Source organism: Anabrus simplex, chromosome 11 (assembly GCF_040414725.1).
Source record: "Anabrus simplex isolate iqAnaSimp1 chromosome 11, ASM4041472v1, whole genome shotgun sequence".
In the NCBI taxonomy this organism is placed as follows: Eukaryota; Metazoa; Arthropoda; class Insecta; order Orthoptera; family Tettigoniidae; genus Anabrus; species Anabrus simplex.
This window is the reverse complement of record NC_090275.1, coordinates 873,148-898,130: the sequence shown is the minus strand read 5'-3', so window position 1 is coordinate 898,130 and position 24,983 is coordinate 873,148. Positions and strand designations below refer to the sequence as shown.

The following is a 24,983-nucleotide window of genomic DNA, read 5'->3' as shown; positions in this document are numbered from 1 at the left end:
GCTATAACGTAGTGTCGTGCATGAGCGCTGAAAGCACTCGATTCCTCATGACGTCACAAACCCGTATGGTAAGCCCTGGTTTCTGATTATGAACGAGCAGTAGAACACTTATTCGTGATAATAACATGAAAATTGTTCACCTGTCTCTGTGCACCAGTGGTAGAGATAGGGGGTTTGAACCCGGGAGAGGTAGTCGGGCCACTCTCCATGTCGTCAGCATTGGTGTTGGTGTTTACCCGACAAAATTCAAAAAACTCAGCCTTAGACGCCCAAGAGAGATTCGGTTTACTCTGCCATCTAGTAGGCCTAGAGTGAAACAGAGCGAGCAAGCAGCCAAATTAAAATGTTTGCACATGGCCATATTATTATTGTTAATGCTCTGAGGGGTATAAATTGAACTTTTATCGTATTCATTTCTTACGTAGTATTCCCTGCCCGGCTACTCATTCCTGCCACCCGGCTGATGAAAATTTCTGGGGAGAACACTGACATAATTTCCACATCAGGTACAAAGAACACAAAAACGCAGTTAGATCCAACAGACATTGAGCCATCTGTAAAAAGAAGTATGAAAATGTCCACCATTTCACAGACATCAGCACAGATTTTAAAATATTACACAGTGAAAATAATAGATCATTATATACGTAAAGGCAGCAGTAAAAATATACATTACGAAATGAAAGCCAACTGAAATAGACCTCAGAGCTGTAATTGGGTTTCCAAAGATTTACATGAGAAGATAATTTTCCACAAAATAATTCCTTAATCATTGCTTTGTTTTATTATTTTGAATAAACATTATTCAGCTTTGCCCTAATTATAATTGGAGATTGACTAAACTGACAAGAGTTAAATTATAATCTGGTATTTACAGAAACGAAGCACTTCCTTAGTATAATTGTTTGGGATTACTATAGTGACTATTAAGCTGTAATGGAGTTTTCTAAACTACAAATATTATATTTTGATTATTTAACAGGGTAAGTTTATTACAATAATCTAAATGAATGTTAACTTGTAGTGTTTGTACAAATATGTTGAATTTCATCAGCACACAAAGTAAATGTAGGCATTTAGATGCCAATGGCTCAGGCTCAAATCAGTTTCATTTTATTTTGTTATAAGATAGTTCAGGGAGTATGGGTAGCGGAGTACCGAGGCACACGAGCGCTCTGGACGTAGTAATCATCTTACAGAAAACAAACAAAACTGAACTCACGAGACTCAGGACAAATAAATAATGAAACTGAACTCACCAGCGAATGAGTGCGATAAGATGGTAAATGTTATGTGGGCTGTTCTCCTTCCCTTGTTGTTGCACGTAATGTGTGCTGTAGAATCGGAAATTTTGAAGGTACCTACTAAGTGGTGTAGTGTACATAACCATCGTGATAAACTAGCAAACTGCTATGTCAGCTGCCAAGCCATATGACGTTCGTTTGGGGATTCCCATGGCCTCTGATCAGAAGAACCAAGTCTTAAATTATGCACCCTGTGATGTCAGTATGTAAGAAATTCAACAGAATTGAATGTCAGATTGGTGATACAAAGCTAGAACAGGTCGATAATTTCAAGTGTTTAGGTTGTGTGTTCTCCCAGGATGGTAATATAGTTAGTGAGATTGAATTAAGGTGCAGTAAAACTAATGCAGTGAGCTCGCAGTTGTGATCAACAGTATTCTGTAAGAAGGAAGTGAGCTCCCAGACGAAACTATCTTTACATCGGTCTGTATTCAGACCAGCTTTGCTTTACGGGAGCAAAAGCTGGGTGGACTCAGGATACCTTATTTATAAGTTAGAAGTAACAGACATGAAAGTAGCAAGAATGATTTCTGGTACAAACAGGTGGCAACAATGGCAGGAGGGTACTCGGAACGAGGAGATAAAGGCTAATTTAGGAATGAACTCGATGGATGAAGCTATACGCATAAACCTGCTTCGGTGGTGGGGTCATGTGAGGCGAATGGAGGAGGATAAGTTACATAGTAGAATAATGGACTCTGTTATGGAGGTAAGAGAAGTAGAGGTAGACCATGATGATGATGGTTAGACTCAGTTATTAACGATTTAAAGATAAGAGGTATAGAACTTCTTTTTTTTTTTTTTTGCTAGTTGCTTTACGTTGCACCGACTCAGATAGGTCTTATGGCGACGATGGGACAGGAAATGGCTAGGAGTGGGAAGGAAACGGCCGTGGCCTTAATTAAGGTACAGCCCCAGCATTTGCCTGGTGTGAAAATGGGAAACCACGGAAAACCATTTTCAGGGCTGCCGATAGTGGGGTTCGAACCTACAATCTCCCAAATACTGGACACTGGCCGCAATTAAGCGACTGCAGCTATCGAACTCGGTAGGTATAGAACTAAATGAGGCCACAACACTAGTTGTAAATAGAGGATTGTGGCGACGATTAGTAAATTCACAGAGGCTTGCAGAATGAAAGCTGAAAGGCTTAACAGTCTATAATGATAATGTATGTACTAGGATCATCTGACGAGAAGTCGCGTGGGGTGCGCAAGTCTCAAAGTGGTGGTACAGTTACACAAATTAATAGTGAACAGACGCTGCTGTATTGTTCCAAACTAAACAGCTATGATTCTTCTATGAGAATCCTTGAACACTGCTCTGCAAGTGCATCCATCGTGGAATATATTCACTGTTCGCGAGTGCAACCACTTATATTTTTGACAGCTGTATGTACAGTATAAATTCCGACTTCATTCATTGAACTTAATAAAAAATTCTGTGAATTTAAATTTTTTTTTTTTTTTTTTCAGTTTTGAGTGGCATGTGTTGCCTACAGTTGTAGGTATTTCACTATCATGAGTTCAGTTTGTGTTTACCCCCCCCCCCCCCCCCCCGTGAAAAAAAAGACATTAAAAATGATTTCACTTACATAATACACTGCTAGTTTCTGACATGTATTTTACCATTACAGTCAGCATAATTTCATTTTTAATTATTTTTATCATAATCATGATCATAATTTTCCAGCTCCAGTTTGCCAGGTGAGGTGTACAAGCGCTCGCCCCTTTTTCCTGTCAAAATATAGTTTTTGTTCCTTTGTGTTCTTCCACGTGTCATTTCTCTTACTGACCTCCGATTTTACTGTGTGTGTCCATCAATTCCTTGGCCTTCCTACTGTCCTCTCCCTCTCTCTTTTTTGTATGTATTATTATGTTTTTCTCCTTGGGTGAAGAGATTGACCCACCCAGGCTGGTGATGACCTCCAACTCGGGACTTGTGGCTGGCTTGTATTTCCTTCAGGTGTTTCTGGTTTATCTTAACATAGTCACACCAAGGTTTGTTTTAAAAATTAGTACATCCTCTTGAGATACATGAACACACTACATAAACTCTTTGCAAATATTGTGAACATTAATGTGACATTTTCTACACATTTTCTTTTAGGCATGTTCACTTGGATTTTAAATCAAACAGACTAACTTCACATGTAACTGGACACAAAGTTATATCAGAAATGACGGTTGGTGTCCAACGACAAAGAACTAAGAATCAAGCAGCACAACACCAACATAGAGATTCCTTTGTGTTACCAAATATTATCATGAATTTAAGAATTTCAAAGGCTATCATCAAGTATATCTGGATAACAATTTACTTGCAAGTAGCACATGATAAAGTGATGCTATCTGACAACAAAACTTGAAATTTTTTTCCCCCTAGCTTAAGTAATCATTCTTAAATACAAAGACCTCCTAGGGACAGTTTGTGAAAACGTGGACTTGACTTAATTCCTTTTACTCCAATGTGGAGCATAGGGCACATGTTAGAGCACTCCATCTGACCCTGTTCGTTGCCATCTTCTTCATGTTACTCCAGGAGTACCCAATGGCTGTCACCTCTGCTTCAGTGGTCCTGCGCCAGATTGTCCTCGCTCTGCCTCTCCGCTTTGCTCCTTGAGGGTTCCATTCCAGCACCTGCTTTGGAATATGTTGTGGGCCTCTTTTCAAAGTGTGTCCAATCCATCTCCATTTCCTTTCATTTATGACTACCTCAGCTTTCCGTTGCTGGGTGTGCTGCTAGAGTTGTTCATTGGAGATAACTTCTGGCCAGCGTACTCCCACTATAGTCCTCAAGCATATATTGATGAAGGTGTGGACTCTTTTTAATCTCTACTCTCACCTTCCACATCTCTCACCCATAAAATAGAACTGATTTCACGTTTGAGTCAAAGATCCTAAGCTTTGTCTTAAACGATATTTCACAAGATCTCCACACTGGTCGCAGCTGAGCGAAGGCCCCGTCTGCCTTTTTGGTCTAATTACAACATCCTCCATCACCCCTCCATTCTTGGAAACAATACTTCCGAGGTAACAAAAGCTTTCCACCTGCTCAGTCTCTTCGTCTTTCTTGCTTTTGCTGTTCAGTCTAAGCTCTTTAGTCTTGGCTGTGTTAATTCGTAATGCTACTCTCTCACTCGTGTCCTTAAAAGTGTGGGTCAGAAGGCAGATGTCATCCGCAAAATCCAAATCCTCCAGGCGGTCAGTTAGTCCGTTGTATACCTCTACTTTTATGATGAGTTACCCTCCTCATGACCCATCTAACATCATCAGAATCAACAGTGGTGAGAGCAGATATCCCTGCCTTACTCCAGAATCTATATTAAATGATTCTGAGAGGTTGCCATCATGTTTCACTTGGCAAGTATATTCTCTGTACATCATCTTCACAATACTGATGATCTTTGAAGGGACTCTGTAGCTCTGCATTGTTTTCCAGATGGCTTCTCGCTGCACTCGGTCAAAGGCTCTTTTGATGTCAACAATAACCAGATATAGTGGAAACCGATATTCCATTGATTGCTTATTAATAATCCTCAAGGTGTTGATCTGATCCATGCATGATCTGCTTTCTCTGATACCAGCCTGTTCTCTCCTGAGCTTACTATCTATTGGCTCTCTGAGACGGTTGAGAACAACTCTTGAGAATACTTTACTAGGTACTGACAGAAGTGTGATGCCACGCCAATTATTGCATTTCGTCAGGTCTTGGGCAACTTGATAAGGATTCCTTTCCTCTAATCTTCTGGGATGGTTTCTATGTTCCATATTTCTTGGAACAATGGTAGTAACATTTCTGCCGTTACTTCATAATCTGCCTTGAGCATTTCTACCACCACATTATTCACATCAGGTGCTCTGTTAGTCTTACAGCTCTGAAGAACGTTTGATAATATCACTCTTGCTGGGAGGGTGAGTACTGATTTGCAATGCAGGTATTTCATGTTGGTTAAATTCCTCCTGCTCTTATTCCTGTTGTTGGACCAAGGTCCTGTTGAATACTTCACTGAAATATTTCCTCCATTGCTTCAGCTGTTCCTTGCTGTTAGTCAACTGCTTACCCTCTTTCAACTTCACTGGCTTACGTTCATTAAAATGTTTCTGTGACAGCTGTTTGGTGATGCCATATAGCTGTTTCAGGTGACCCCTTTCTGCAAGCTGTTCCACCTGATTTCTTCTACCAGCTCTTGTGCATCTCTTCATTCGCCAACGAACTTCGTTATACCTTTCCCTAAGGCGTTGTTTCTCTTCTTCGTCTCTGCATTGGTTGATCAAGGCCTTTACCCCTCTTCTCTCTTCAGTCTTCTGCCATGTATCCATGTATCCAGATATCCATGGCTTCTTTCAGGTGTCTTGAAATCCTAAAACTTTCTCTCTGGCATTTAAGAACGTTTTTTTTAATTTCCTTCCACCCTATGTGTGTATTACCCTCTTCTCCTCTTTGATCTTCTGTCTTCAACTGACTGAACTCCAGCACAACTTCTTTTCTGAAGCCCTTGTTTTGCAGTTTTCTTATATCGAATTTTCGCTGACTGCGTTTTTCATCCTGATGGCTTGTGGCTGCAGTCTTCACCCGTACTTCAGCTATTACAAGGTGGTGATCGCTTCCACATTCAGCACTTCTTCTGTTCCAGACATCAAGAAGGGAACACCTCTACATCTGACTTAATTGCAAAATGGTCAGTTTGATTTTGTGTCTTGCCATCTGGTGAAACCCATGTAATTTAATGGCAGAGTTTGTGTAGGAACACTGATCCTCCAATAACCAGCCTGTTATTTAAGCACATTGCGATAAATTGCTCACTGTTGTCATTTTGGACCCCAACACCATGTTTTCTCATTACTCGCTTTAACCCTTCCTTTTCATTACCAATCTTGGCATTAAGGTCTTCCATCACAATTTTTATGTCCTTTTTAATACTAGCTAGTACCTCCCCCAGTTGTCCATAGAAGTTGTCCTTGTCTAGGGCATCTGCTTGTTCTGTAGATGCATAACCCTGCATAAGGTATATATTTCTTACTCGGGTCTTGAATCGTGCTATAATGATCCGATCTGAGATCGGCTCCCAATCTATTAGGCTTCTCCTTGCTTGTCTTGTCAGTAGTATACCCATTCCATTTTCATGGTATTCTTCTTCTTCTTTCCCCGGTAAAAAATAGTCTTGCCATCTCTCAACCTGTATTCTCCGAAACCATTCCAGCGTGTTTTGTTCAATCCAAGTATCACCAACTTATATCCTTCCATCTCCCTGGAGACTTGTTCCAATTTCCCTGACTTGAACATCATTCTTACATTCCGAAAGCCCACTCTTTTCCTTGTTTTCAAGCCAAAGGTCGTCAATGAGGTATCTGTCCGGTTTACTCTATTATGTGCTTCAGTAACTGTGCAAATTTTTTCTGGGGTGGGGTTGTTAGCCCTATGCCCAACCTCCAACCTGGAGAACCAGGTCATTTGATTTTGGGGTTGCCAGGCTGAGTGGCTCAGACGGTTAAGGCGCTGGCCTTCTAACCCCAACTTGGCAGGTTCGATCCTGGCTCAGTCCGGTGGTATTTGAAGGTGCTCAAATACGACAGCCCCGTGTCGGTAGATTTACTGGCACGTAAAAACTCCTACGGGACTAAATTCTGGCACCTCGGCATCTCCGAAGACCTTAAAAGGTAGTTAGAGGAACGTAAAACAAATAACATTTATTATTATTATTATTATTATTATTATTATTATTATTATTATTATTATTATTATTATTATTATTATTATTATTATTATTATTATTATTATTATGGGGTTTCCGTCCCCTAGGTCAGTTGCTTCCACCACTGCTAAAGAGACTTTCCTACCCCGATTTGGTACCAGGGTTGTCTCCTCTGACGTCACCACGTCTGCTCACTACCAGGACTCCATCTCCGCCTTTGAGGTCTTCACCATAACCCTGGCAAGGTACTATCACCCAGGTTTTTTTAACGAGGTGTTACCTCCTCCTTTCTCATACGGGCTTGGAACCATCACTTCCCACATTATCATTTGTAAGAGTAAGTTTAATACATAATCAACTTAGATAAACCAAACATCTGGATTAATGAGATCTTGATGAAGACAAACCTCTGTGGCGTTGTTTAGTCCCACACCTCATCACTTTGGTCTCTTATGCTCCGTGGCAGAGTACATTATCCTCACATGACCCTGCCAGTTTCCAGCTTCATGGCTAAATGGCCTTTGGTCACAGGGGTCCCGGGTTCGATTCCCGGTAGGGTCCATGGGGGCTGGGTGTCTGTGTCATCTTCATCATCATTTCATCCTCATTACGACGTGCAGGTCGCCTGACCTGCATCTGGTGAGCCGAACTTGTCCTCGGACACTCCCGGCATTTCTTTTACCCTACCACTGAAGCAGTTTCCACCTGTTTGTACCAGTAGTCATTCTTGTTACTTGTAACCCAGTTAGTTTCTTTCTTACAGAATACCATTGACCGCATCCGGTACTTGTTCAAGTTTCATATTCCCAACCTGACTTTCATTTCTGGAAATGCTAATTAAAATTCATTTTTTGTCTCGTTAAAATCTATGCAGTAAAACCTGTTTAAACCGGAATTGCTAGAGACCAGAACATATTTCATTTTTATGCAAGGTTGATCGATTTTCAATTCATGTATCGAAAAATGGAGTTTGGAAATTTTTTCTTGAAATAAATGTTAATTACAGTATATTAAGAGTAGGAGTCCACCTAATCAATACATCCTTTATTTTGTGATTGATTATACATCACAATGAGGGACTAGTTTCGACCAAGTGTTGGCCCCTCATAGTAAAAAGACGAAACATATACCTAAAGTTTTCATGCACATTTTGAACCATATGGTGATACATGAAGTTAAAATCTTAAAACCTTAAAAAGTAAAATTTTTGACGTTGTATATGCATAATAATGTTAGCCAGGTTCATCCTGTTGACTGATGATTCTTGTTAAGTCAAGGTCTCATCATAGCCTTTTCTTTCCTTTTATCAGATGTAACATCAAACAGATCCATATTGACACAATTACTACTCCAACAAAACCAATTAGTTCAAACCACACTAAATTTTGACTTCAACTTTTTATAAAAGGTCGGAAGATTATAAACATCATCAGAATCATTAATTTTAATTCCTTTTAATGTGAATCTTTTTCAATACGAATCGTGATGACGTTTATATCGTACGATCCATTGAAGCTTTCAAGGACAAATTTAAATTTCAACAGCATCACATGGATTAAAGTCCTACTATACCACTCTGCGGTTCGACCAAGCACTTACGTGCAACTCAAGAAAAAAAAATTGTGAACATTAAAACACAAATTCATATTTTATCAAGACTCATCAATCAACAGGATGAACCTGGCTAACATTATTATGCATATGCGTCACAAATGTATATTCTCATTTTAAACTATTATACTTGCCGTCACGTCATTAAGACTCAAAAATTTTACTTTTTAAGGTTTTAAGATTTTGTACCTTATCCCCGTCCTTACCTGGCCTAGCTCAGTGGAGAAGCTGCATGGTGCATACGGAATGAGGGTCGAAATATAGGTCTAACTAAAATTACCATTAAAATACTAGGACAGGTTCTAGAATACATTTTCGTGAATAAGAACTCGACAGAGTAAGGGCTAAAATCTGGTTTATTATATTAAAAACATAAAGTTCAAATTCAAAAAACATGAAGAATCCCCATATAAAATACAACATAATACACGGTAATTTACAATTATTTATGACAGCCCTGGTCATTTAAAAGTACTGGTCACGAACCCAGTCATTGAAAGTTCAATGAATTATGTAACATGGATGAAATGTACATGTCTGTAACGGAAATAAGATAAGTCGAACGGCGATTGGCCAATAGGCTGCAATTAGGAACCATTCTTTACATGAGAATACAATGATTGATTGGAATATAATGGCCTAATTTAGGTAACTCCGAACTATTATTACATAAAATCAGCTTAATGGTCCGTATCGCACTTCAATAGATTCACAATTAAGTATGTATTTATTTATTTTCCACCTAGTCGATACAATGATTGCTTAAGGCAATTTTTAATGGTTAAAAGTGGTACATGTTTCGTATATTATCAACATCTTCACCCACATAACACTGTTTAGATGAAAAATATATAAATTGACAAAGTAATGCTTTAGAGGAAGTGTCCTTAAAATTAACATAAGATTGACAACATTAAAACAAACAAATACAATAAAAAACACTTGCTTGGGATTGGCCCTAAGTATAACCTCCAAAAAGTCACAGATTCTAATGCTGGGAACCAAACTCACGAGCAAAGAACAGAAGTATGAAACCTCACAACCCAACTTATCAAAACAACAATATGACAGTATAACACAGGCCATGAAATAACAATAAACACAAGTAAACCAATATCTGAAAAGGAAAATAAATAAATAAATAAACCCTCTGTGGGTACGCGAGACATAACAAACCACTCACTCGTGTCAAGGCAATTGACCATACTTTCTCCCAGGCGAACGGAGTCCAGTATAAGTATTACTTCACAGCATGTCCTAGTTTGTGAACCATGGGCAACGGCTGAGTGGCCTAGTAAGTAGTCCTGAGAGTCGGGATACCAGTTGCCACGGAATGGGAGTGGGTATCTTGGATGTATTCTGAGTCGTGGCCCTTCTTCTGCTCAGGCGGCTAAGACTATACAATCCATCGTGATCCCTAACCCATTAAAGGAGAGCATTCTGCTTCACAAATTTACCAAGCTCAGAACATTTTAAGGATAGTGATTGGTAAATGGGGGGAAGATATGGAAGCTAATAGGAATGGGAAGCAATTGCTGGACTTCTGTGCTAGTATGGGTTTAGCAGTTACAAATACATTCTTCAAGCATAAGGCTACTCACTGCTACACATGGGAGGCTAGGGGTACCAGATCCATTATAGACTATATCTTAACCGACTTCGAATTTAGGAAGTCTGTTAGGAATGTACGGGTTTTTCGGGGATTTTTTGATGATACAGACCACTATCTGATCTGTAGTGAACTAAGTATCTCTAGGCCTAGGGTAGAGAAAGAGAAATCTGTCTGTGAAAGAATAAGGATAGAAAATCTCCAGGACGAGTAAATTAGACAGAAGTACATGGATATGGTTAGTGACAAGTTTCGAACAGTAGACAGTAAGCAGGTTCAGAATATAGAAAGTGAATGGGTGGCATACAGAGATGCTGTAGTAGAAACAACAAGGGAATGCCAAGGAACAACTGTGTGTAAAGATGAGAAAAGGCGAACATCTTGGTGGAATGATGAAGTGAGAGCAGCTTGTAAACGTAAAAAGAAGGCTTATCAGAAATGGCTCCGAACAAGGGCCGATGCAGACAGGGAATTAAACGTAAATGAAAGAAACAGAGCGAAACAAATAGTTGTTGAATCCAAAAAGTAGTCATGGGAAGATTTTGGTAATAACCTGGAGAGGCTAGGTCAAGCAGCAGGTAAACCTTTCTGGACGGTAATAAGGAATCTTAGGAAGGGGGAGAAAAAAGGAAATGAACAGTGTTTTGGGTAATTCAGGTGAACTCATAATAGATCTCAGGGAATCACTGGACAGGTGGAGGGAATATTTTGAAAATCTTCTCAACGTAAAAGAAAATCTTCCTGGTGGTGTTGCGAATAACTGAGCTCATGGGGAGGAGGAAAATTATTTTGGTGAAATTATGGTTCAGGAAGTGGAAAAGGTGGTAAAAAAAAAAAAAAAAATCCATTGTCATAAAGCAGCTGGAATAGGTGAAATTAGACCTGAAATGGTGAAGTATAGTGGGAAGGCAGGGATGAAATGGCTTCATGGAGTAGTAAGATTAGCATGGAGTGTTGGTAAGGTACCTTCAGATTGGACAAAAGCAGTAATTGCACCTATCTATAAGCAAGGGAACAGGAAGGATTGCAACAACTATCGAGGTATCTCGTTGATTAGTGTACCAGGCAGGGTATTCTCTGGCGTCTTGGAAGGGAGGGTGCGATCAGTCGTTGAGAGAAAGTTGGATGAAAACCAGTGTGGTTTCAGCAAGGGCAGTGTGTGGTATTGTTGCGGTGTTGCACAACTCCCAATAATTTTACACTTCATTTGCCGTCTTTTCTACCCATTTTTTAGTTTAATAAACCTAACGTATACTCTAAAATGTGTTAAAACCAACCATCTTTGGTCGTTCCATGTACTAATGCTTCGTAACAAAATCAATGCTAATCTCTGCTGTCTTCGAATAAACTCGGGGGGTTTGCTTTCCTACGGTAACACTCTAGTGCACAACGTGTCGCAATGTAGTTTCAGCAGGGACATACAGCGTATGTCATCCGGTGGCAGGCCCGCCAGTATCGCTCCTAGGGAGTTGCACGAAACAAGCAAATCCCCTATCAAGAAACAATTCCAAATGTCCCCGTTAGATTGCACCACTCTGCGGAGATACCTTCATCCCTGCTTTCTCTCGTCTTGCAACGGTAATTTCCACGTTTATTAGGTTACACCATACCACACCACCCACAGTGTTACCAACATTGGTATTCTTCTCTAACAGCCCACAACGGACCAGGATACTTGACGAGGTGGTGAGGAAACTTTTGCCACGGGCTTGTCCTACCAGGTGGAATTTTCAATCACGATGTTTAAACACAGTTTATGACTGCAAGGAAGACATTATTGTGTGTATGAACCAGATATTGGAAGGTGACTCTGTAATGAGCGATTCTACAATTTGTCAGGCTCTTGGTCATAAAAAAAAGTAGTAGTTTCCATTATTGGCTGGAGTTCTTCTCTAAACTTATGCCACTGGTCAAAGTTCTCTTCGGTCAGCTACAACATGGTGGCACATAAGGCTGTTTTAGCATTTGAAGTAAATATCATCAAGATTCGAGAAGAAATTGACCTCACGAGCGATAATGAACCTACCGATTGCTCATTGAAGAAAATGAAATTGGACAAACTGAGTAAAAAACAGAAGCAAAAGAAGTGTCCGATGTGATAATTTCCCAGGCTGAAGATCATTTTAGCTTCTCAGGTCATGTTTATTCTATATTTTTTTTTTTTTTTTTTTTTTTTTTTTTTTTTTTTTTTTTTTTTTTTTTTGCTAGTGGCTTTACGTCGCACCGACACAGATAGGTCTTATGGCGACGATGGGATAGGAAATTTCTAGGAGTGGGAGGGAAGCGGCCTTGGCTTTAATTAAGGTACAGCCCCAGCATTTGCCTGGTGTAAAAATGGGAAACCACGGAAAACCATCTTCTGGGCTGCCAATAGTGGAATTTGAACCCATTATCTCCCGGATGCAAGCTCACAGGAGAATTATAATATATTGTTTTCCCACTTATTCAATACGTAACTAGCATACAAAATTAGGATTTCATCCTTATTTTATTGCCAAATTATTAAAAACATGGTAATGTACATGCAATATATTATTATTCTCCTTTCAATTGATTTTCAATACAGGATCTAAAATGAGAATAGTCTCTTGCAATGCAAGCTCACAGCCGCGCGCCCCAACTTACCTGGTCAGGTCATCTTTTAGCTTCATCATTGTTTCTTACAGAGAAGTTTCCCTTGTACTGTTCTAAGTTGATGGTTATGAATTTCATGTTTTTGGTCCGTATTGAACAATATATAAGTAATAATAATAATAATAATAACTTAAATGTTTCCACCTTTTCAATACAATATATTCACAAAATTACAAAATTATACGGTACTAGTTTCGACCCATCTAGGGGTCATCATCAGCCGTATTGGAGCAAAGATCATTTGTGGCGAAATCCTAAGACAATATTATTTTAAAGAATAACAAGTGAAATGAGATGTTATGGTAATAGTTAATAATACAAGGAATATACATAATCAGAGGTTTTTAACAAAGAATAAAGTATAAATGGGGTGTTGTAAAAATTATAATCATGGAAATCAGTAAGTTCTTGTATTGAAATGAAATATGGCTTAGGAAGAGGGCTTAAGGTGGGGCTGAAGGGTGCGGGAGAAAGTGTAATTGTCTTGGAAAAGTACTTTTGATTAAATTTAGGATTGAGTTTAGGTTGGCTGCATTATTGTTTCTGAACATAATGGAAAATTACTACATACACCTAGACCAATACTTTAATGCCAGTCACAATCTCAATGAAATCTCTGAGAAACCCAACATACTCTTCGATCTATTTATCACTTTCCTCAGAAACAATAATGCAGCCAACCTAAACTCAATCCTAAATTTAATCAAAAGTACTTTTCCAAGACAATTACACTTTCTCCCGCACCCTTCAGCCCCACCTTAAGCCCTCTTCCTAAGCCATATTTCATTTCAATACAAGAACTTACTGATTTCCATGATTATAATTTTTACAACACCCCATTTATACTTTATTCTTTGTTAAAAACCTCTGATTATGTATATTCCTTGTATTATTAACTATTACCATAACATCTCATTTCACTTGTTATTCTTTAAAATAATATTGTCTTAGGATTTCGCCACAAATGATCTTTGCTCCAATACGGCTGATGATGACCCCTAGATGGGTCGAAACTAGTACCGTATAATTTTGTAATTTTGTGAATATATTGTATTGAAAAGGTGGAAACATTTAAGTTATTATTATTATTATTACTGTTCTAAGTTCCCCGAATGAATCTTACAGACAGTGTGTTCAGTGTTTACATTTTTGGACAAACTAAAACTACGCCATGAACTATTTTCCATCTATTTAGCACAAGAATTCAAATAATTGTTGAGTGCTGTTAGTCTAGCAGAGTTTATAATAACCATCAACCTAAAGAAGACCTTGACTGATCGTGAGTGCTTGAAAATCTTGAAGTTAATTCTTAAAATTCCTATGACGTCTGTCGAAGTAGAAAGATGTTTTTCTACTTTGAAAAGAATTAAAGCTTTCTTAAGGAACTCTATGACCCAGGAGAGATTATCAGGCTTGACAATGCTTTCTGTTTTCCGATAATGGAGATCACAGACTTCAATCAACAGGTGAAAGATACGTTAGCATCAATGAAAAACAGGAGGGAAAATTTTCAATTCAAGTGAGGTAAGAATACCTGTAATTTTACTGTAAAATTAGCCTCTTATTTCCTATGTTTTAATTGCTGGATACATTTCAATTTTAATAGGAATGTACGATAATAGGGTTTCTTTTAAAATGCAACAACCATTTTCAGATACCACTGGGTTTCAGAACACAGAGGGGCTGTCAGGATCAGTAGAGAGGTATAGACAATTATGTTTCGTAGATCTAGAGAAAGCATATGACAGGGTACCGAGGGAAAAGATGTTCGCCATGCTGGTGGACTATAGAATTAAAGGTAGATTATTAAAATCAATCAAAGGCATTTATGTTGACAATTGGGCTGCAGTGAGAATTGATAGTAGAATGAGTTCTTGGTTCAGGGTACTTAAAGGGGTTAGACAAGGCTGTAATCTTTCACCTTTGCTGTTCATCTGCTGAAAGGTATAAAATGGCAGGGAGGGATTCAGTTCGGTAGAAATGTAGTAAGCAGTCTGGCCTATGCTGACGACTTGGTCTTAATGGCAGATTGTGCCGAAAGCCTTCAGTGCAATATCTTAGAACTTGAAAATAAGTGCAGTGAGTATGGTTTGAAAATTAGCCTTTTGAAGACTAAATTGATATCAGTAGGTAAGAAATCCAAGGGAACTGAATGTCAGGTTGTTGATACCAAGCTAGAACAGGCAGATAATTTCAAGTATTTAGGTTGTGTGTTCTCCCAGGATGGTAATGAAGTAAGTGAGATTGAATCAAGGTGCAGTAAAGCTAATGCAGTGAGCTCGAAGTTGCGATCAACAGTATTCTGTAAGAAGGAAGTCAGCACTTGGACAAAACTATCTTTACATCGGTCTGTTTTCAGACCACCTTTGCAATACGAGAGTGAAAGCTGGGTGAACTCAGGATATCTTATTCATAAGTTAGAAGTAACAGACATGAAAGTAGCAAGAATGATTGCTGGTAGAAACAGGTGGGAACAATGGCAGGAGGGTACTTGGAATGAGGAGGTAAAGGCTAAGTTAGGAATGAACTCTATGGATGAAGCTGTATGCATAAACTGTCGGTGGTGGGGTCATGTGAGGCGAATGGAGGAAGATAGCTTACCTAGGAGAATAATCGACTCTGTTATGGAAGGTAAGAGAAAGAGAGGGAGAGTGTTACGGAGTTTCCGTGGTTCAGAGAGCGGTGAAAGAAGGTGAGGGCTTGAATGGGTCTAACTACGATATCGAAAATAAATTAAAAACTTTAAATAAAGGTTATAAGTTATTTCTTTTCAGATCTGAAAACTTAACAAAATTCTTCACTTAGTGAAGGAAAACCAATGCATAGATACAATGACAATTTTGATACCAGAATAGAAAACCGCAGAATAGGGAATTTAACACGTTTGGGCTTCATGCCCCTAATTTAGAAATTTACAATGTCGCCAATGTAGCGTTTACGTAGACAAGGAGAGAAATCTCCCAAGACGGAGCACCTCAGTCCAACCAATACAAATTTACAGTCTTCTAGAGGCACCCCTCAATATTACAGTAAAATTAGCAATCTCAGAAAAGAGCTTACATACTCTCCAACTTTAACCAAGGAGACTGCGCTTCCAGATTTCTTACAGCCCACTCAAGGCAACAGTACACAAAAAAATCTTACAAATTTCTGGCCTCTCCTGGCCCAACCTACAATTTACAGTTTTGTACACAGGGGTATCTATTACCCAAACATCGTGGAAAGGAAGAACAGGTTAAATTACTGGCCCAAACACAAAATGTATGGAGGCGTACACTTGTGCTCCTTGAAAACTGGGTTTTTAAACCCTAGTTGGGCTTGTGGCCAGATGATGCAGACACTACTGAGGTGACTAGAAGAACAAGTTACTTGGTGATTTACAGGAGAAAAATGGTTACAAAATCGTAGTCACCTCAAGATAAATTGAAGGGGAACTCGAGAGGGTAACGCACACTCTATCCCTGATTTACAGTTGAAGTCTTTATGAAATTTTACATTAGCCGAAAGAAAGTTTACATTTTAGAAAATAGGTGGTTCCATAGTTAGGAAATAGTACCTTCCACTCGTGTAAGTTTGCGGAGGTAGCTACAGAGATATAAAACTGGTGGCCATTACTTGGGCTGGTGTACTGCCTGCCGAAGAATGAGGCTCCCCGCCTCCTGTCTTAACACACACACTCAGTAAGTCGACGATCGATAAGAAAAGGTAGCTTGAAAAAGCCGCAGCTTATATACCCGAGGGGATGGTTCGAGAGGGTTCTGGACTAAATTCGGACACGCCCTCTCATTTTTATTGGCTGAATAAAAATCAAGAAGCCTGTGATAGGCTGAAAAATAAATACAAACATTTCTAATTGGCCAGATTCGAAAGCTGCAGGGATGAGAAGGAAGTGTTGCAAACCTTGAAATAACAAAATTAATGAACATTGATTTAGTTATGAAAACCTAGAAACACAAAACTTCTTTAAATCACAAATTCTTCCAACTTGCACCAGAGTGCGTGACCACAGTTTTTTTGTAATGACATCTGTGGAGAAAAGTTCAAACTTCTTGACGTAAACCAAAACAAAACAAATCCAGTCAGTTCAGGCAACTTCAAAATAACACATTACTCAATTGTTCAGTGGTGACATCTTCTGGTCAATGTCCCAACTTTATTCATTAGTGGTTTCAAGTTTAGTTTGATATATAGAGTTCCTTGAGGCACTTCTTTTAAATGTGCGGGGTTAAGGTGTACCTCCCGGTACACTGAATCAAGGTGCAGTGAGCTCGCAGTTGCGATCAACAGTATTCTGTAAGAAGGAAGTCAGCTCTCGGACCAACTTTGCTTTATGAGAGTGAAAGCTGGGTGGACTCAGGATATCTTATTCATAAGTTAGAAGTAACAGACATGAAAGTAGCAAGAACGATTGCTGGTAGAAACAGCTGGGAACAATGGCAGAAGGATACTTGGAATGAGGAGGTAAAGGCTAAGTTAGGAATGAACTCGATGGATGAAGCTGCATGCATAAACTACTGGTGGTGGTGTCATGTGAGGCGAATGGAGGAGGACAGCTTACCTAGGAGAATAATCGACTCTGTTATGGAAGGTAAGAGAAATAGAGGGAGACCAAGACGATGATGGTTAGACTCAGTTTCTAAGGATTTAAAGATGAGAGGTAAAGAACTAAATGAGGCCACAACACTAGTTACAATTAGGGGATTGTGGCGACGTTTAGTAAATTCACAGAGGCTTGCAGACTGAACGCTGAAAGGCATATCGGTCTATAGTGATGATGCATAGGATCTACTAAAGAACTAAACAGACCAGATCACGTCTCTTCCAAATACACCGGCATGCTATTATATAAATTTCAAGTCACACTAATTATCCATGGCTCATATTACTATTCCCAATAACCCTGGCTCAATAACCAGCATGTCCGACTCGTTGGCTGAATGGTCAGCGTACTGGCCTTCAATTCAGAGGGTCCCGGGTTCGATTCCCGGCCGGGTCAGGGATTTTAACCTTCATTGGTTAATTCCAGTCGCTCAGGGGCTGGGTGTTGGTGCTGTCCCCAACATCCCTGCAACCCATACACTACACATAACACTACCCTCCACCACAATAACACGCAGTTGCCTACACATGGCAGATACCGCCCACCCCCTTCGGAGGGTCTGCCTTACAAGGGCTGCACTCGGCTAGAAATAGCCACATGAAATTATATTACATCCAGCATGCATAAATAACTCTGGCTTATCACGGCGTGTTATTCAATATGTCCAGGTTCGCGTCTCACGCATGGCCAAAATTTGCCTGTCACCATTTTGAGGACCTTCTCTATTCCAATGCTGAAAACTCTCTCTGTGGCTGTCCCAGCTGGAATACATGCATCATGCAAATATACATACACATACTGACAATAGGCTAGATATTGTCTTGTCTCAGAGTTCCCGATCGATTCTCATGAGGTGCAATGCCCTCCAGTTTTCATTAATGACATTGACATCGCTAATTCATAAGTGTCTGCATGACGCATGAAACTATTGTAATAAAAACACGGAACAATACAAGCTGACATAGCCCTCGTATCCAAATTTAATCTCGCCGACTGCTTTTGATTTCACTTTCTTGTATGAGTTTAACTGTTTCATCTGCTATGTGAATGTGGCAAAGTGCACACGTTCTCCCACTTACTCCAATATAGTCAGTGTCCAGCATCATGTTCTCTGGAAGACCTGATTTGTGCTACACCAAATGCAATGGATGTTGCTAACTTGTTGGCGAACTGTCATTTCAGTGTTATATTGTTCATGTATCATACATATTAACTTCCATCATTGCAAGTGCTTCTGTCATTAATAATCATATTTCTTTGCTGCCATATTCAATAACAAACAAGTAGTCGCACTACACAACAAGCATGAGACACGTGCAAAGACATGGGCAGGTTGTGACAAATTGTCCCTAGATTAATTGCAACAACAACAGAAATCGGTTGCATGATAGAATTCTAAGCTTGCCATTTTTATTGGAAGTTACATGTAACGTTACATTGACAGGAGTTCTGTTTTATTCATTCAATTTTCCCTTGCTGGACTGGAAATATCAGTCCATTTCTGCATTGGACAGGTTCATTTTTAGTCTCCATCAAATGCCAATATAGGTTCACGGCACAAGTAAAAAGTCAGTTTAAACCCGATTTCCTGTTTATTGAGGGTCCACTGTATCTTGTACCTTTGTCAGTTCCATATGTGCACTTGTGTCACCCCAGGTTCTCAGTCCTTACGAGGGTCTGGTTGCAAACAAGTGCTAGATGAAGACAAACAGTTGAGGATTCCTTTCTCTGTGCTTAGGAGTTAACACATGTTTGTGACACATACAGCATTACTCCTTTACTGCTGGATTGAAGTGTGGCAGTGTTTCTCATACAACATTGTTATTTGGTGTCAAGCTTGCAGGGTTATTATGTGCGAGTGCATTGTCGAGCAGACCGGATGTGGCTAGTAAATTGTATTTTATGATAGCGATCTTGTACATGTTACAGAGCACTTGGAGCACTGGCTGGAGAGCGAGCGTGCCTCTGATCTGGTCTACATTGACTGTGCTCTGGAGACAGAAGTGGAAACTCGAACATGGACCTTCTTGCAGACTCGCATCAAGCTCCTGTTGAGTGCTTACCCGACCACTCTTGAGGTAACGTAACAAGTAGAGGCTTGCAACCCCCTTCTACGTTCTTTTACTCATCTTGGTAGCCAAACAACCACCACCATCAGCAATAGTTGTTATGAAACTTGATTTTTACAAAGATATTTGTCAAAATTCTAAAACTTGCTAGAATTTCAGTTATTACTTGTCGTATGGTAGAAGAGCGTGAAACATACTGTACAGCTACAGAAGCTTGTTCCCCGTAATATTGCTGCACACACCAAGAAATACCATCTAAAGAGTGGGCCTAAGGCCAGCGATCTTCACCGTCAGTGAACTTTGTTCTGATGCAAGAATATCTCAGTTCTCATAGCCCTTGCAGTATGTATGAGACATAAATTATCAGACATTTTCTGGCCCCCTTAACATTGCGAGTAATACGGAATTTCACTTCTGTGCGTTTTGCTATATACAGGTTTTAATGGAACAAATATTTCCAGGGTTATTTGTGAAAAAAGGTAATAATCACAAATCTCCATCATTGTTACTATTGTTTTTAATTATTTTTTCTCACTCATTGAATTGACCGTGTGGTTAGGAGTGCACAGATGTAAGCTTTCATTTGGGAGATAGTAGGTTCAAGCCCCACTGTCGGCAGTTCTGAAAATGGTTTTCTGTGGTTTCCCATTTTCACACCAGCCACTTCTCATAGTGATAAATAAAAGACCTATCTGTGTCGTTCCTTTTTTTTTACAATTTGCTTTACGTCGCACCGACACAGGTAGGTCTTATGGCGACGATGGGATAGGAAACGGCTGGGGTGGGAAGGAAGAGGCATGGTACAACGTGGTGAGAAAATGGGAAACCATGGAAAACCATCTTCAGGGCTGCCAACTGTGGCATTTGAACCTTCTATCTCTTGAATACAAGCTATAAGATAAAAGTTGGGAAATTGTTTTTTACACGACTTTTAAAATGTACATTTTTTTTTTGATACGGCTAATATTAACAGACAAATTGAACGTTTCCTTAACGTCTCTATAACTTTCTTGTCGTGAACTGAACCACTTTTGACTTTTATATTCCAAGATAAAAACGGAATATGAGCCAAATTTGTAATTTTATTTATATACAGGTTAGGCAGACAGTAACTGCGTAATGAAAACATCCCGGGAGGTCGCTCTTCTCCAGTATGGAGGATACTCCACGCTGATCTTGTGGGGGCTGCCCTGTTGGCCTTAAGGCGGAAGAACTGGAAATACCTAGTCAGTGGCATGGGATCAGGCACACATTGGAAACCAGCTGATTACCTTATTCTTGTGCACAAACAATTGGATTGAAGTCGCCATGCATTCCAACTGGTGCTGTACCGAGTCCAAATCGACTGGGCGTCGTGATGTAGGTACCAGACACTCCATGCAAAATTGGCTTCTGGAAAAACGGAAAACTGCAAGCCTTTAGAAGTCTGCATATTAGACCGCGGGATAACTCCTCCTGTTGGAACGAGAGCTGACAAGGAAGGAGATCGATATTGTGTACATCTCAGAAGGAAAGAAGACTGCTGTAAATGGAGTAGCTATAAGCTGACCATACAAGCCAATGCTCACTAGAGATGCACCAGATGAAGTTGTACAATCAGGTGGGAGAAGAGCACCATAGATTCCCACGGAAGCAGCCTATCTACATTTCAGAGGATTTCCTTGCCCAAGTTGAATGCAGCAAAGATGATATACACCTTTGAGACATTGTTGGACGGTTTGGACTAGGGGGGGGGGAATGAGTGAGGAGAACCCTTGCTACAGTTTGGTGCAGATCGGAGCCTAGTAATTACGAACACCATGTTCCAGCAACACCAGCACCAACTAGAAGTGCAAGAATCAAATTATGTTCTAGTAAGAAGGCTACTTGCTCACTCAAACTTCACTTCACCAGCAGGAGTGACCCCTGTTGAACTGCAGGAAGATGTCGACAAGACATGGGTGCAAGTAAAGAACTGGATTGAGCAGGCTGCAAACAATTGTGAAACCACGGCAGTTGTAAAGAAGAAACACTGACCTTAGTTCAGGAGAGGAGAGCTTTAAAGACAGAAGTTAAGGGTTATGAATACGCTGAAGTTGCTGAACAGTGTGCACATAAGGAACAAGAATCCACAAATGAAAGACCTTTGGTGTGAACTGGAAGAGCATCAGGAATCTTGTGAACATTTTAGAAAAATGAAATAACTGACGAGGGAATTCAGAGTTAAAAACGAAATCATCTGCGACCATAATGGGGATAAAGAAATTGATCCTAAAAGCTTTGTGGAGGTACGGAAGTTCTACTGTGGAACCCTGGAAACCATGATGGCCTACCAGATAACAAGACCTTCGACATAAAGCAAAATAGCAGAAAAAGAATAAAAAATAACAAGACCTTCAGAAGTTGAGAAGGCAACCAGACATCTGTAACGAAACAAATCTCTTGATGTGGATGAAATCAATGCTGAAACAGAGCGGAAGAAGGTACGGGACACAGGGAAATGGCCAGGAGTGGTGCTAGTCGATATACAAGAAAGGGTCTGCACGGTACTTCCCCTCATTACCAAGGGAGTGAAAGCCTCCCTAGTGCCACAAATAGCTGAAAGCAGAGGGAGTTCGGCAGATCGTGGAGAAGGCCCGAGAATACAGCATCCCGATGTTCTTGTGTTTTGTTGACTGCATTTGAGTCTGTGAAGTGGGAGTTCCACATCATCTGACACCCTACACTAACAGCAGAACCTAAGTTTGGATCAAGCACCTTCAGGAGTCTGCCAAGTATGTATTTTGTTGCCTGTACTCTGAACACATCGTGGATGGGAAAGCAGCTTGAGAGTGGGAGGCGTATGCCGATGACACACTCATCATACCAACAAGTGCCAGTAAGCTGGGAGCAAGATGAAAGTCATGATAGTGGCCAGGGTGAGTAGGCTAGCTGGGGTGTGAGATTCATCTGCCTGGGAACTCTGTTCTCGAACAACTGCCAAACTCAGCAGAACAAGAATACAAAACTGAAGTTGATAAATATGTTGTTATTTCAGATTGACATGTACACTGCTGACAATTGAAACAGATGACTGGCCCAAGGCTTTAGTTCGTGAGGAGATCAGTGTCGAGGAGAGGCTCGTCTAGAAAGTTTGGCATATTTCAAGGAGGAAGGAAATCATGGAAAAAGGGAGGTGGGTCGATCAGACAGGAGAGAAAAAGAGTAAATTCTATACTTGTAATGGTAATTAATTGAAACTGATGCTATGTTACTTCTGTGGCTTCCTGTCAAACAGACAGGAGTGGAACTGGAGGAAGTTGCATATCATCACAGGTTTCATCCTCGCAGATCATTTGTGAGACCTGTGTCATCTCAGCCAACATCCTAAACTAACCACATACACACACAATTTGTAAAGTGAGGTGTGTAATCCTGCTAATGATGTTTTCTCATCCAGACACCATTGGCCATACAGTAGCATACCTCGTTCATAGTGGCACCCACTTGTGGCTATCATTCTGCAACACACGACTCTGTGTTCCGCCCACTAGTGACAATTGTGTTGATTGACGAAACCTCCCACATGTCACTCGAGACGATGTTTTGAAACAAGTAGGCCAGTTCTCGTGCCAACCCAGCATCAAGTCTCCATTTTGCGGATGGAATTTCCTTTACCTTCCTGAGTGAGTTCACTTTCATGTTGATTGAATATCTCCCTCGCATTCTGGACATGGATGGACGGGCACTTCTTCTTGCATCCTTGCCACACCCATGAATGCCACCATCTCTGAACAAGACCGTAAGCCATCTTTGTTATTGTTGCTCATTTCCAGTATCTGTACTTCTGATGTATGGAAGATCAAATCCTACTTAATAATAAATTGTACAGCCATTAACTATCACCCTGTAGGCAAGAACACACAATCCCTATAAACCTTTATAGTTTTAACAACATAACTTTTGGACCTATAATAGCAAACATGTGCAGTCTCTAACTGTGGGAGGTATTGTTTCTACACCTGGCTCTTTCAGTTCAGTTGCTGCACTGCATGCAGCCTGTCTCCTGGCTCTGTTGGAGTTAACATCACAAACACTCTCACTGAGGAACGAGCTAGTTGTCTCCATTAACTAATAACTAACATACAACACACACCAATATCTGTTGTGTCTCAATCAAGGAATTTGTCTTCCAATACATTTTCACATTAAAATCACGCTGCGTGTTTCTTTTATGACTGCAGATTAATTATTAGTGAACGATAATGAACAGTAGATCGTAAGGGTACCGAGAGCACCAATATCGTTAGCTTCCAGGGGAAATTATAACTTAATTTACAAACAGGTGGGAACAATGGCAGGAGGGTACTCTGAATGAGGAGATAACGGCTAAGTTAGGAATGAACTTGATGGATGAGGCTGTACGCGTAAACCGGCTTCGGTGGTGGGGTCTTCTGAGGTGAATGGAGGAGGATAGGTTACCTAGGAGAATAATGGACTCGGTTCTGGAGGGTAAGAAGACTAGTGCGAGACCAAGACGACGATGGATAGACTCAGTTTCTAACGATTTAAAGAGGTATACAACTAAATGAGGCCACAGCACTAGTTCCAATTACAGGATTGTGGTGACATTTAGTAAATTCACAGAGACTTGCAGTCTGAACGCTGATCTATAATGTATGTATGTAAAATGGTAAAGGTTTACACATGTATAAACACTATGAGAGACAAAACACTGCCAGTTCTACTTCTCAGACCTTACAAGCTCATTGTCCTTATCACAATAATCATGTTAATGCCATAGTGGTACACCCTCCTTTATGCAGATGACCTAATTCTCTTGGACAGTAATGAACACACAGAGATTTCTAGATTTCAAAGGGACAGAACAAGTTAGCAGCAACATCTGCATTGAGAACACAATACTGGAACAATTATTCTCTTTTAGATTTTTCAGGCACACAGTTTTTTTTAAAAAAATTTTCTAGCTTATGGCTAGTACATAACTCGACATGCAAATATTAAAAAATATAACAAAAAATATAACGCTTTAAACAATCAACCAATCTCAAAAACAGTTCATAAACTTAAATCTAAACTGTCCAACCATTGTGTAACCCCGTCAGAAGCACACACAAACTCCTTCAGCTGACCGGAATATGACCTCCTTGGACATTCAGTGACTATGACGGATGGTCTGTTTCTTCTCACTACAGTCGCACTCGGAGGAGCGCATACCCCACATAAGCAACAATGACCCACATCGTCCATGATTGGTACGGACTCTGTTGAGAAGAACCCAAGTTCTTCTGGGGAGATTAACACGTTGAGTGCCAGACCGATTTTCATAGGATTGCCGTCTAGTGCCGTGAGCTAATAACATCAAGTTACTCCCTGGTGCCAAAACGTTCACAGGCTTAACCAATCAAATGATCGCTGAAATGAGGATGTATTTATGATATATTAGGTTAAATTATTATGTATATTAGGTAAAATATTGCGA

General features: G+C 40.1%; 1 protein-coding gene across 1 annotated transcript in view; it reads left to right on the top strand.

The window, feature by feature from the left end:
• Positions 1 to 24,983, top strand: part of Setd3 (SET domain containing 3) — a 275,592-nt gene that overhangs the window by 237,915 nt on the left and 12,694 nt on the right. The window contains exon 9 of the mRNA XM_067155272.2: positions 19,383 to 19,531. Coding sequence (XP_067011373.2) covers positions 19,383 to 19,531 — 149 coding nt within the window. The remainder of the gene's footprint in view (positions 1 to 19,382; positions 19,532 to 24,983) is intronic.